At 42.0% G+C, this 14,994-nt stretch overlaps 1 protein-coding gene across 2 annotated transcripts; it reads left to right on the plus strand.

Moving 5' to 3' along the window:
• The first annotated feature begins 1,455 nt into the window (after positions 1–1,455).
• On the plus strand, positions 1,456–13,405 carry LOC131236570 (F-box/LRR-repeat protein At3g26922-like). Of its 2 annotated transcripts, XM_058233844.1 has the most exons (3): positions 1,458–2,748; positions 3,227–3,400; positions 12,912–13,405. In XM_058233844.1, exons 1-3 carry the CDS (start codon positions 1,720–1,722, stop codon positions 13,302–13,304), a joined length of 1,596 nt encoding a protein of 531 aa, XP_058089827.1. In that variant the 5' UTR covers positions 1,458–1,719; the 3' UTR covers positions 13,305–13,405. The 2 variants fall into 2 exon arrangements, with proteins under 2 accessions (XP_058089835.1, XP_058089827.1); XM_058233852.1 differs by lacking the exon at positions 3,227–3,400 and having other exon boundaries at positions 1,456–2,748.
• The last annotated feature ends 1,589 nt before the right edge of the window (positions 13,406–14,994 follow it).

Below are 14,994 nucleotides of genomic sequence, written 5' to 3' on the forward strand. Positions count from 1 at the left end.
GCAGGCTTCTGTCTTTTCCTCTCCATTTGTAAGGGTTGTCATTGTCCAGGCTCCAAACAGTATGATCATTGTGCTATGGCTCATTTACTATTTTGTCATCAAATGAATGGTTCAGATCTTGTCAAGGTCTGCCCAAAGCCCTACTCATTTTACTAAACAGGCCAAGAATTCTGGCCCACGACCCACTTACCTGAACCATAGGGCCTGTTTGGAACTTGAGATTTGGTGGTATGGAATTGCAGTTGGTCCAATGTAAATTTCATCCCGTGTTTGGAATTAATGGGAAGGATTGGATTAATACAGGTATTATATCATCCGGTTCCAACGGGAGATACGGCAGGATTTCTGGAGGAATCCGAAGTCCTGTGGGCCCCACATTGATGTATGTGTTTTATCCACATTGGTCATCAATATGCGCCCTTTACATGTGACACTCGAGTTGTGTCTGCATATATTTGAGCGGCATCAGTTGTGAAATCTGGTTCATTGATTACAGTTCCATGGTCAACCGAACGAAGGTTTCAATTAATGTGTTTTTCCCAAAGAGAGAATTTGATTCCAAACTTGGGATCGGACGGTCAAAATTCCATTGTATTGGCATATATTTAATCATTGTGTAATAATGGTGTTAATTCCACCTAATGCAATTCAATACCACCTAATCTCGCATTCCAAACATGCCATTAATTGTAATCAGGTCGGGCTGGACCAATCTGACGTGGCATGACCACACTTTAGTTTCAAAAAAGATTATGGAGCTAAAAGTATGACAGCCTCATCCAATTAGTGGATACATACAAACATACATACATTACGTGCATCTGTCTAATTGTTATGTGCATGTGTCTACTTCTATTAATCTATTTCAGGTTTTGGGTCGGGTCGGGTCGGTTTGGGCTGGATCATCTAGCCTAGCCCATTGATAATTATATGGACAAGTCAGGTTGGATAGGGTTTAACCCGAGCCCAACCCATTTACTTAAATGGGTCACATTTTCTGAAACGGACCTTACTGACTACCCATTTAGCTTTACCAAAACCTGCCTTGGAAGTGAGGTGGGCTGGTTACGGGATGACTTGAGCCATTGCCACCCCTAGCAATAACATGGATGCTTGGTACTTCCCATGCCTTCAGAGGTATTGAATCAGTACCATTTGCATAATTCATCCAACAACAAGGTTGAAAATATGTTTATTTACAAAAGAAAGATTGTTAATCTTCTTCAATGTCACATTGCATTTCATTTCCCTATTTTATTTGCTTTGAAATACATTAAACTCTATGGTCAGGCTCTTGTCTGCATTTGCTACACCATGTTAATTGGCTGTCACTTATCTACCAGCACACCAATCCAGATTGTCCACATTGTGGGCCCTAGCATTGTGGGTGGAGCTCAGCTTAAAAATCACACTGAGTGGACAATCATAAAAGCCCAATTGGGGGCCATCAAATGGATGGTTAAAAAGAAAAAAGTTTAGCAATTTAAATTTTATGGGAAAATTCAGGGGCTTAAGGACATTGGATCAGCGTTTGATCACCAGCTTATGCTCAGTTGGATTTCTAGACATGTATGCCATTAACACTGTTTGGCAAACACACAGTAGAATGTTTCCCTACCTTTCTATTTACACCTTGTGAATTTGGAATTCCTCTTTTCAGCAGGCTTTCTTCACTGAAAGAAAAATGTAGATGAATTGGAAAACTGTAGATGCGAATCAATGGAGAATAACATCAACATCCTAGAAAAGAATTTTGAAGAACATGGTTGTGATTGGATCAGTGAATTACCTGATTCATTGCTTCTTCACATCCTATCTTTCCTTCACATGGAGGATGTGCTCAGGACAAGCTTCTTGTCGAGAAGATGGAGATATGTATGGACATCCATCACTACGATGGATTTCAACTTCGGACCCTCTCATGAGAGGATCTTGAGACCTATCGAATACAGTACCACCTTTATCGATAAATCAACATCTCTCCATATTGGGGTTCGGTATTTTCGTGTCCATTTCGATTCTCTAGAACTAGACCACTATCCTCCGCAAGTTAGTTCATGGATCCATTTTGCAGTTGACCATAATGTGGAGGAACTTGATTTGGCCTTTGCTGGCGAAGGTAATACATTTGTAGAGGTTGAGGATTATGATGAACGTAAGTTGACTCCGTTTATGTTTAACTGTAGATCGTTAAGGACGCTATCATTGACATATGTTGCTCTCGACCCACCTACTTCCACGAGTTTTAGCTCTCTCAAAACTCTTTATCTCGCACGGATTATATTGTCTGCTAACAAGATAAAAAATTTGACTTCCAATTGTCCACTCTTGGAAGACATTATTGTCAAAGACTGCAGCTCTGCACAGAATCTCGACATCTTTGTTGAAAATCGGCAGCTTCATTGCTTAACAGTTATGGACTCTGACCTTTATCATTTTTATGATGATCATGATTATGATGACCTTTACATTGCTTTTGGAAATGGTTTTGATGATATGGGATATATGACTACTAAGATTGAGATTTATGCCCCAAATCTGTTGTCCTTGAAATTAATTGGGAACAAGCCGCAGAGAGAGTATCGTATAAAGAACTTACAGTCTCTTGTCGAGGCCAGCATTGATTATGAGGAAGAACTTTATAATGGTTGCCATGAGTGCTATGAACACAACATCAATTCATTGAAGGGACTTCTTGAAGATCTTCGACATGTTAAAGACCTTAAATTATGTAGTTGGTGTATTCAGGTATGTGTTTTTGGACATTTTATTATTATGATCCTTGAGAGTTCTTTTGGAGCCTGGGTTCTTCTTTCATGCCATACTAAGTGCTGCCACCATCATATACCTTTTTCCTTATATTGATGAACATTAATGCTCAATGGGCTTGGCCTGGGTTGAGTTGAGCAAGGATTTTGAACTGGTCCTGCCCAGACCTTTCAAAATACTGATTTTGGTTGGCCCAAGCTGCAGCCTGCTGACAGTACTGATTATGTTAAGTCCTGGTGTGTAGGATTTCTCATCTCTTTGTAAAAGCCAGTTGTTTCATTGTTCATAAGTATATTAAACTAAAGTTATAAACACCTCGAATGAGTGAACTGCATGATGCCTTACGGGAAGTGGGCAACTAGACGTAGACCTTGCATTGAGGTTTGTATTTTTTGTTTGTTGTTGTTGTTTTTCTTTTCTTTTACTCTCTCTTTTTTTTCTTTGTTCTTGTCTGCAGCTTCTATCTTTAAGGGAGTTACAATGTGTAGATGCTTTATCCATGAATTCCACACGTTTGGATCTGATGATAGGATTGAGTAAATGGGAGCTCCCAGGGATTGCCCACTTGCTAAAGAGTTGTTGTTCCCTTGAGACTCTTATTCAACATTTGGACAAGAAACCTCTATTGGAGGTGCGTACTACAAAACAATCACAATAATCTAATCCAGAGGAATTATTAACTACGCGTGAACTTCACTTGCAACCTGACTCCTATACCAATGTGTAATATGTGTTGGACATTTGAGTGGTGCATAAGGTGGACTGCACCTTAAAGTTGAACTAATGCAAAATCAGTCCCTTCTAGATATGAGGTGGCTCATCCTTTATTTTGAATTCCATTACCGTCATTTTAATTTCTCTCCTAGCAATTTGAGGTTGGCTTCAAAGTAGTAGATTGGCAAAAGTTTTATGTCGACTACCAACTAGACACCAAGCCTACTCTTTTACTTGGGCTCTTGGAACTGGCCATGGTAGGGGCCCAAGTGACACCACTCACTTCCAACGCAGTCTGACCAAGTATTGACCTATAGCCTAGTTATTGCATGCACGCCCCAATGGGTGAGCAGCCAAATTAAGGTCATGGAGGGGTAGTTGCTAGGAAAATCACTAAGCACAGCTACACTCATGAAAGGTCATGCTTGAGAAGCTAACTGCACAAACTAGTAGGTAACCCACTGGTATGTAATTACCCAAACAATTAAATGTGGTCAATGATGCGTGCTGTTTATGGGTCTGGTTCAGGTCGAGTCTTGGTATACCCATACCTGGCTGAATTGCCTTAAGGAATCAGGTTTTGGTCCTATCAGGTTCAATTATGGGTACCAAATTTGAAGTCTTGGACTTGAATCCGCTTTGGGAACCCCATGGGTCTTCTGAACATGGGTTCAGGTTTAATAAGGACATCTACATAGTTGGACCCATCCATTTGATGGATTGGGTCTCACACGTGTGCCATGTTGGCATGGTTGGCGTGTAGATGGGCTCTCTCATGCATGAATGTCCTCATTAAATTGTTGAAATTATTTCAATGCAGACCTTTTCACCGAAATTATGGCAAAACTGTTGTGTGGGGCGACCATGATATGTTGATGACATCCGACCCATCAATCAGATGTGTGCTAGTTCAATAGGTCAGGGTCCCTAAAATCAGTCCGATCCAAAATTGAGGTCGGCCACATGGTATGAACCAATTCAGGGGACACCCAACATTGATCTTTGGGGCCCACAAGAGTGTCAAAACGACTTGATGGTTGCAGGATCCCTTCATCTAGGGCACATGCTTAAGGTGAATGGATTGCATGGCATACACACAATATGGTGGGCGCCCCATGAAATCAAGGGTGGGTGTTCCCCACTACCATTTCATTGTCGTCTAGCCCACCTGACTCGTGGATTGGTATGATTTTTGGTCCCATGTCCAAATGGAAGGTGACACGTCTGATCACCAGAGTGCATGTCATCAACATATCGTAGTGAGACCCACAAATGATTCAATGAAAGAAGTTTCATGGTACTTGAATCATTTTCCTCACACACGCACATGTATGTACGTAAATAGCTTGGATCCAATACAAAGCTTTGTATGTCAAGCTTGATAAAATGCATCTTAACTGTGTCTAAGTTCATTTAAGTGCATTTAAGTGCCTCTAAGTGATTTGGATGAACTTAGTCACACTTATATGCATTTTGTAGGTCAACTTTAAACGGACAAAGCTTTATGTTAGATTGGGCCTCATGGTAAGTGACGAGGCCCAGATTGAATATGAAGCTTTGTACTTGTAGAAAATGGATCTCAGTATGTCTAAGTTCATCCAAGTGCATTTAGATGTGTCCAAATGCATCTAAGTTTGCAACATGTTCCTTTTTTATTATTTATTTATGAATTATTAAAAGTATATACTCGAAACACAATTTACTAATTGATCTATTTCAGATACCCTACTATATCATGGTCTCATCTAGTGTATTTAAGTCCATCTAAGTGCAATGCACTTAGTGCACTTAGACCAAGCAAACAGCCACACATGATGCTCCCACACATGAAATGTCATGCTCAAGTAGTTGACCACACGATAGTAGGGACCCACTGAAATTTCGTAGGCTGTCAAGGGAACCCATCTTGATCTAAATGGCTTCGAGTCCGATATTTGGACCCCATTTAGAACAGCCACGGGGTTTGTGTCCAATGTATCGGCCTTCAAAGTTGGGTCATGTTGGTGACGCAGGACAGCCCTAATTATGATGCATGCTCATGGAGATAATTAAACAGCGGAAATAAAAGGAATAAATGATCTAAAATTCTAACAATAATCATCATAACTGAGAAAATCATAAAGGAAACATGCAATGGAGCGGGCCATCACTACAACCATGGAGTATGGAATTCAATTACTACTTAGGTTGGATCCGGCGAGGGATGAGACCTCCCGATCTTGCATGGTCACACCCAATCGATCAATGAAGATCACTAGTCCGAAGAACCAAGAAGTTTCTCGGATTAGGGATTTGAGAATTTGGGGATTTAGGGTTTAGATCGGTTCTCAAGATTTTGATCGTAGAGGAATTAGCCAAAACAAAAAAAAATAGAAGAAAGAAAGTTATTACCTTGAGGAAGTTGGAGGGGCACAAGAAGAAATTAGAAGAAGAAGATCAAGGGGAGAGAAGAAGCACCATTAGAGAGAAGAGAGGAAGGAGGCAACCAAAGGGTTTGCTTTTCATTCATCAATAGTTCAAATTCGTGTTTAGGGCTTTACCCCACTTAAATAAGCACATAAAGACATAAAATTACTAAAATACCCCTAGGATAAGCAAATAAAGATATAAGATTACTAAAAGACCCCTAACTAAGTCAAAAAACGTGCAAATAACATAAGTATGGGAAAGTTTGGGCGCTCGATCCTCTTTCTCCAATCTTCCTTCACATGTGTCTTCCCTAAGTGGGGTCTTCTATATGTCCAATCACATGTGAAAGGTCTTCAGCTCCTCAATATTCGCCTATCCACAAGGACGGCACTTGTGGTTGGCGCTTTCTTCGTTGGTACACCTTGAATGCACCTGTGTCCGCATCAATTCCCCTCGGGTGAGAAAAACTCGACCCCGACGAGTTGAAACTTTTGTAGCGCTCAAGTAGATCTGGATCAATACCCTGCAATGCGTCGCCCGACAGCCACGTAGATTCAGACGATGGTTTGTTTTTCCACCTGACAAGATACCTTTGGAAACCCCCATCTCTCGTGGATACTATCTCGTCATCCAAGATTTCCTCAATTGCTTCTTTATGGGTAATGGGTGGAGGAGGGGGTGGAAGGGGTTGGGTAGCAAACTCAGAAAAAGGCCATGAAAGGGATGATGTATCAACAATGGGAGTATGGGCACGGACTAGATCTTCCACATTAAAAGTTGGATTAATGCTCATTTCAGATGGAAGGTCAATCCGATACGCGTTGGACCCAACCTTTTGTAATATCTTGAATGGTCCAGCACTACGCGCTTGTAATTTCTTTGCTGATCCTTGAGAGAATCGCTCTGGCCTTATTCGCACCATTACATAGTCTCCTTCTTGAAATTCTTGCACTCTACGATGAGAATCAGCTGAAACTTTATAGTCATCATTACTCTTATTTAACCGCTGTCTAATATGTGTATGCAAATCATGAATATGGCGTGCGAATGCATCGGCTGACTCAGAATTGGGTAACAGACATAGGTAAGAGATCTATGGGCATTCTAGGTTTATAACCACTTACAATTTCAAAAGGACTCAACCCTGTAGATCTATTAACTGACCCATTATAAGCAAGTTCAGCAGTTGGTAAAATTAGGTCCCAAGTCTTAACATGTTCACCCACTAGACAACGTAGAAGATTTCCAAGGCTACGGTTTACCACTTCAGTTTGACCATCTGTTTGTGGGTGGTAAGCAGTAGAAAATTGCAAACGAGTTCCCATAATGTGCCACAGTGTCTTCCAAAAATAACTAGTAAATCGAACATCACGATCAGACACTATGGTTTTAGGCAACCCATGGAGACGCACCACACCATCAAAAAAGATACGAGCAACATGAGACGCATCTGACGTCTTCGAACATGGGAGGAAATGCGCCATTTTAGAAAAACGGTCCACAACGACAAAAACGGAATCGTGCTTTTTTATAGTCTTGGGAAGCCCGAGCACGAAGTCCATACTAATGTCCTGCCACGGAGCATGTGGCACTGGCAATGGCGTGTACAGCCCGGTATTTTGCTTTCTTTGCTTTGCCAGTTGACATGTTCGACACTGCCCTAAAACTTTGGCTACGTCTCGCTTAAGGCTTGGCCAATAGAAACGATCTTCCACGAGGGCAATGGTCTTATCACGACCAAAATGGCCAGCTATCCCTCCTGAATGAAGCTCCCAGATGAGGAATTCACGAAGGGACATACGGGGAATACAAAGTCTGTCTCCCTTGAAAAGAAAGCCATCTTTAAGAACATATTCACCCATAATATGGTGGTCACTAGAGAGCGACGCGTAAGTACCCCCAAAATCAGGACATATGGGGTATTCATCTTTCAGTTGCTCAAATCCGATTACCTCTACACTCAAGGAGTTGAGCAACGCCACTCTCCTACTAAGGGCATCCGCTGGTTTGTTTTCAACCCCGGCCTTGTGTTTCAAAACAAACGAATATTCCTGAAGAAACGCTACCCACTTGGCATGCCTTGGGTTGAGTTTTTTTTTAGAATGCAAATATCTCAAAGCCTCATGGTCAGAAAACAAAACGAATTCTTGCGGTAGGAGGTAGTGTCGCCAATGTCTCAGGGATTGCACTACCGCATAAAATTCTTTGTCGTAAGTGGAGTATTTTTGTTTTGCCTCATTTAGTTTCTCACTGAAATAGGCCACTGGGTGTCCTTCTTGACTCAACACTCCACCTATACCGACACCAGACGCATCGCACGCTACTACAAAGACTTTAGAAAAGTCAGGTAGACGCATGACAGGAGCTTCCACCATCTTGCCCTTAATTTCTTTAAAAGCCTTGACGGCAGCTTTAGACCACACGAACTCTCCTTTTTTCATGCACTCGAATGGGAGCCATGATCGTGCTAAAACCCCTAATGAACCGACGATAAAAAGTTGCTAGCCGTGAAAACTTCGCACCTCATGAATGTTCCTTGGTTCGCCACTCAACTATGGCCCTGACTTTTTCAGGGTCTGCTTGCATCCCTTCAGATGACACTATAAATCCTAAGAACACAACTTGGCTAGACATGAATGCACATTTCTTAAGATTAGCGTACAACTTTTCCTTCCTAAGGACACTACAGACCTTCTTTAAATGTTCAAGGTGTGATTCCTTAGTGGCACTATAAATAAGAATATCGTCAAAGTACACCACTAGGAATTTTTCCATGAACGGCCTCAAAGCTTGGGTCATCACCCGCATGAAAGTACTAGGTGCGTTAGTCAAGCCGAAGGGCATGACCAACCACTCGTACAACCCATCTTTCGTCTTAAATGCCGTCTTCCACTCATCTCCTGGGCGTATACGAATTTGGTGATATCCACTCTTGAGGTCTATCTTAGAGAATATAGTGGACCTGGCCATCATGTCAAGCATATCATCAAGTCTAGGTATAGGGAACCTATACTTGACAGTAATTTTGTTTATGGCACGGCTGTCCACACACATGCGCCACGTGCCGTCTTTCTTTGGCGTCAACAATGCAGGCACGGCACACGGGCTCATACTCTCTTGGATGAAACCCTTTTGCAGAAGCTCATCAACTTGCTTCTTCAACTCTACATGCGCTGCAGGGTTCATCCTGTGGTGAGGAAGGTTCGGTAGAGTAGACCCTGGGACAAGATCAATGGCATGCTGTATGTCCCTCATAGGTGGCAACTCATTCGGTAAGTCTTCAGGAAATACATCACTGTATTCCTTCAGGACCGAGGTCACCTCACAGAGCAACTCTGATGGAACCTCAAGTGTAATTTCTCTAGCCACAAGGGCATACACCATAGAATCCTCCTTAGCCTCTTTTTCAAACTCTCTTGCGTTGATTATATGTAAAGACTTAGGTTTGGATTTCCCCATTTCTCTAGGCTCACTTGCCTTCTCATCCTTCTTCTTCCCTAGTGTATTCTCAGGTGGCATGGGATTAAGTTTGATCTTTTTACCATTATATATAAAAGTACACGCATTCGAACGGCCAAAGATCGTGACATCATTATCGAATAGCCACGGTCTACCTAGGATAACATGTCCCACATCCATAGGTAAAACATCACACCACAGGGACTCTTTGTATGACCCAAACTCGATGGGGACTAGACATTGCTGGGTGACAGGTAGGGATGTCTTGTCAACCCAAGAAACTTTATACGGGTCTGGATGAGGTGTGGATTTCAGTTTTAAGCGATCTAAGGTGCTAGTGGAAATCACATTCTGACAACTTCCACTGTCCACTATCACCTTACAATTCTTTTCACCACACTTGGCAATAGTGTAGAAGATAGTGCTTCGACGCCAGTCAGCACTACTTCTAGACTGAGCTAACACACGCCTGACTACTGCAAGCGTTGCTTCTCCATCCACTTCTTCATCAGTAAGTCCTCCTTCAGGGTGATACTCTTCAACTTCATAATCACCCTGGTCATCTCCACCCTCGTGAGACTCGCCTATAACTAAGGCTCTCCCACGGCTCTTCGTAGGACACTGATTAGATATGTGGCCAAGGTTGCCACACTCATAGCACCTCACTTGGCTCATGTTACTAGGACCGGCACCAAGAACCCCTTTGCCCTTGTCCTCCCTAGGCCTAGGCGGAATGGTCGCCTGTGCCCTAGGTTGATTACCAATATTAGGTCTAGTTCCTTGAGAACTAGATCTAGCATTGGAGTCTCGGGACTCAAAACGACGAACAACAGGAGCCTTCAGATATTGCTCTAACTCCTGCACGACTTGATATGCTTCATCTAAGTCCGTTAAGGGCCGAGTAATAAGCTCGCGCTGAAGGTCCGCACAAAGGCCCGTCTTAAAACGCGAGAGCGTTACTAGAGGGTCTTCTCGGATATCACATCGCATCACATACTCTTCAAATTTAGCGATGTAGTCAGCGGCAGGCATTGACCCTTGGCGTAAGGATTGCCATTGGTCAAGGAGCTTCTGACGGTATGAGAGAGGAAGGTACTTCTCCTTCAACTTCTCTTTCATCTCATACCAATGTGTGATAGGGGCTCTACCAACTCTCTCTATCCTACGCTCGGTGTTGGTCCAGAAGAGCTTGGCTTGACCCACAAGCTTCATCTTAGCAAACCGCATTTGACGGTTTTTCGACATGCCATACCACTCAAAGTAGTGGTCCATGTCAGCAACCCAGTCAAGGAATGCCTTGGGATCCAAGCGTCCATCAAAACTCGGGGCCTCAACTCTCACACTCTTCATCGCACGCTCATCTGGATCATAACGGTCTTGATGACCATATGTGGCTCGTGCCTCTCGCACCACACCACGACCGTTACCACGATCTCTATCCTCACTACCACCACGTGTGGCAGCACGTTCTTCAATGATTCCTTCCACTTGGGAGTGCGCATCTTCCCCTACAGCGGGGTTTTCCTTTTGGGACGCCTCTAGTTGCTCCACCTTATTCATGGTGGTGGTAATTTGGTTCTCAAGGCGGGCAAACTCACGCCTTTGACCCGCTTCTAGGGCGGTTATCTTTTGTATCAATTGAGCAAGTTGCTCAGATAACTGCTCGTTATTCATGGTAGGTTGAAGTCCAAAACCTCTACCTCTTCTCGTGGGCATACAATGAAGACTTGAACCAAACTCTACCTAACTAGACTACTAGGTGTTATGACTTTCAAGATGAATGCGATGAATGCAAAACTACTATGAACTGACACAATTAAGTTGAAACAGGAAACAACTCAAATTTGAAAATTTTCCAGATTAGGAACTTTCTAAAATTGGAAAGTTTCTAAAATTGAAAACTTTCTAAACCTGAAACTTTCCTAAGTTAAACTTAAAAATCAAAACCCTAATTTGATAACTCGATCTAGACAAAAACCATGCAAGCCTAGGCTTTGATACCAAATTTGACGCAGGACAGCCCTAATTATGATGCATGCTCATGGAGATAATTAAACAGCGGAAATAAAAGGAATAAATGATCTAAAATTCTAACAATAATCATCATAACTGAGAAAATCATAAAGGAAACATGCAATGGAGCGGGCCATCACTACAACCATGGAGTATGGAATTCAATTACTACTTAGGTTGGATCCGGCGAGGGATGAGACCTCCCGATCTTGCATGGTCACACCCAATCGATCAATGAAGATCACTAGTCCGAAGAACCAAGAAGTTTCTTGGATTAGGGATTTGAGAATTTGGGGATTTAGGGTTTAGATCGGTTCTCAAGATTTTGATCGTAGAGGAATTAGCCAAAACAAAAAAAATAGAAGAAAGAAAGTTATTACCTTGAGGAAGTTGGAGGGGCACAAGAAGAAATTAGAAGAAGAAGATCAAGGGGAGAGAAGAAGCACCATTAGAGAGAAGAGAGGAAGGAGGCAACCAAAGGGTTTGCTTTTCATTCATCAATAGTTCAAATTCGTGTTTAGGGCTTTACCCCACTTAAATAAGCACATAAAGACATAAAATTACTAAAATACCCCTAGGATAAGCAAATAAAGATATAAGATTACTAAAAGACCCCTAACTAAGTCAAAAAACGTGCAAATAACATAAGTATGGGAAAGTTTGGGCGCTCGATCCTCTTTCTCCAATCTTCCTTCACATGTGTCTTCCCTAAGTGGGGTCTTCTATATGTCCAATCACATGTGAAAGGTCTTCAGCTCCTCAATATTCGCCTATCCACAAGGACGGCACTTGTGGTTGGCGCTTTCTTCGTTGGTACACCTTGAATGCACCTGTGTCCGCATCAGTTGGGTTCGGGTTTGGGTCCACCTGCTTGGACCCGGTTAAAATTCTAGGCAGGCCAGTACTGATTAATTTTAATAGTAACATTATATGTTAACGTATAAATTAATTATTTTGATAAATACTGTATATATATTAATTAGTCTGGCAATTGATTAAGATCTACATAGGCCACACCCATGCTAGAGAGCCCATGTACACCACGCATGTGTCATCCTGGCGCATGTTTGTGAGATCCAATTCATCCATCAGGTTTTGTCTGAATATGCAGATGCCTCTAAGCAACCTAGACCAGACTAGAAACCAAGGTCCAAAGACAATGGGTACCCAAACCTGATCGGATCCGGGACCTCCTATAGTGTTCCTAGACCCAAACCCGGCCTATCTACAGCCCCCAAATTTGGCCTTAAAAATATTGAATTTTTATGTTCTTATGATGTGGCTCTCTCTCTCTCTCTCTCTCTCTCTCTCTCTCTCTCTCTCTCCAAATTTCGCCTTCAAAATATTGAATTTTTATGTTCTTATGATGTGGCTCTCTCTCTCTCTCTAAATTTGGCCTTCAAAATATTGAATTTTTATGTTCTTATGATGTGGCTCTCTCTCTCTCTCTCTCTCCAAATTTCACCTTCAAAATATTGAATTTTTATGTTCTTATGATGTGGCTCTCTCTCTCTCTCTCTCTCTCTCTCGTTTGTTGAAATTTCCAGATCCACAACTACCGCAGCCAACAACGGTTGAATTGGGAGGACAAGTATGATTTTGATGAAAGGGTGTATTGGAAGTCACAGAAGCTTTGTTTCTATAAGCTGTTTGAGCACCTCAAAACTGTTATCATTTATGACTTGAGTTCCTATCCCACTCCTGTGAATGGTTACGAGCCCACTCCTACCGATGTTAAAGTTAAATCTGTGATTGATGAGCCTGAGAATGAAATTAACTTTGTGAAATTTTTGCTCAGCAACTCGACTGTGATGGAAAAAATGGATATTAGCATTCTAGAGGAAGTTTGCAGCCAGCCGGAGTTCCTGCTCAATCTTACCGAGAGGTTACTGGCTTTCCCAAGAGCGTCTCCAAAAGCTGAAATCCATGTCTCTTATTAGGGCTCATCTGTCTTCATATTAGTCTTGAGAACTCCAAAACTATTAACCATTAAGGTTCCTTATATAACTAAAACTACCAACCATTAAGATTCCTTTTGTAACCATGATTGTCAAATCTAACCTTTGTCCCCTGCACTAGTTGCATGGTGGACAATTGAACAATGATGTATATGCTAATTCGGGATGCCTCATCTTCAAGCGAAATGCACCATATGTACAAATGTGGAGAATGTGTGCAGGATATAGGACAGCCCCCATGTGAATATTCCTTAGCGCGAACACAGCCTGTGATATTTATCATGTGGTCCCAACTTGCAAAGAAACTGTTGGTTAGAAAAATGGTATTCAATGGTCTACATTCAAGCTGCATGCATTGCTTACTTGATCAGTGGGTGGTTCTGATCTTTTGGGTGCAGCATGTTTGTTGGGGGAAAATATTATGAAGTCCCAAATCCCGTACGCGTGCTCTGCCTAAGCATAGTAGGAAGATGAGGCATTTGGAATTAGCATCTCTTCAACAAATTGATTATAGTATTGTTGCCTTTATATGTGAATTTGTATTGGAGATGGTATCAAAATTGCAGGGATAATTTTGCTGAGTCCACATGCCAATAATGCTTTACATTGGCCGAGCCATGCATCAGGTGGGCTCCAATGTAACTCTGCCCAGAGATCAGGCCTTGATTCTTGTCGAACATGCCCCTTGTGTATGAAAACAATGGTTAGCCAACCTTCTTCTGTATGTAATTCCTTTTAATCCATTAATCTCTTACAGCCCCATGAATCATCTATAGATAGGACATGGAAGCTTCAACATTAATTTTGAGGGCTTGGCCTGTTGTCTAACAGCAACAAGGGCAATAGGTCTTTTTATTGAAGACTGGGTTGATGTATTGCCTCCTCATATGGGTCTATTTTGGTTTTCTTCTAACACTGCAGAAGGTTGATGTGGTGGAGATTCATACGCTTGAAAGCATGTAAGGGTTTCCTCAAATGACATGCCTCTCTGCCCCTTTCCGTGTGCATGTGAATCCTATTTTTGTAGGCCGGAAGCCAGGGCTCTCTCCAGGTGTGTTGTCAATAGAGGGGGAATATATGTGGGGAGAGTGACAATTCTTTTATCTGCCGAAATTCTTTAGTGAGAAATTCCTTATACACTGAAAGAGTGGGAGGTAAGCTTGATGCCCTTGGTCTCTTGTTTTTGTGGAAGAAATCTCTGTATTGTGGCTCCGTGGACTTAGCTGAATGGCCAAATCATGTAAATCTTTGTATCTCATATCTTGTTTTTCTCTTTTAACTTTTAGATTTTGATTTGGCTCTCTTTTTTCTTTTTCTTTTTTTTGTGGTAATTTTGCTTTGCTTGCATCAATCTTCTACAGGTTGTATTTCTACAAAACAATGCACAACGCGCTTCAATGGCTTTGTTTTTAGTTCATCTTTGAACGACGCTCCTTACAAGGAATCAATCTGCCAATCAAGCTCAAGGGCCAACCTCTTGAGATTTGTGGCGATTGAAACTCAACAATTAAACCGATCTTATTTGATATCGGTCACACACAATCCATTCCGACACATCTACCTATCTTGGTCATTGGGTCATAATTGTTCGGTTTGAATTGAACTGCACATTTAATTTTGGCACACCTGTATCAACCACGTGACCGAATTGTGAAATCGAGTAACAATAGGT

Source organism: Magnolia sinica, chromosome 1 (assembly GCF_029962835.1).
Source record: "Magnolia sinica isolate HGM2019 chromosome 1, MsV1, whole genome shotgun sequence".
NCBI lineage: Eukaryota > Viridiplantae > Streptophyta > Magnoliopsida > Magnoliales > Magnoliaceae > Magnolia > Magnolia sinica.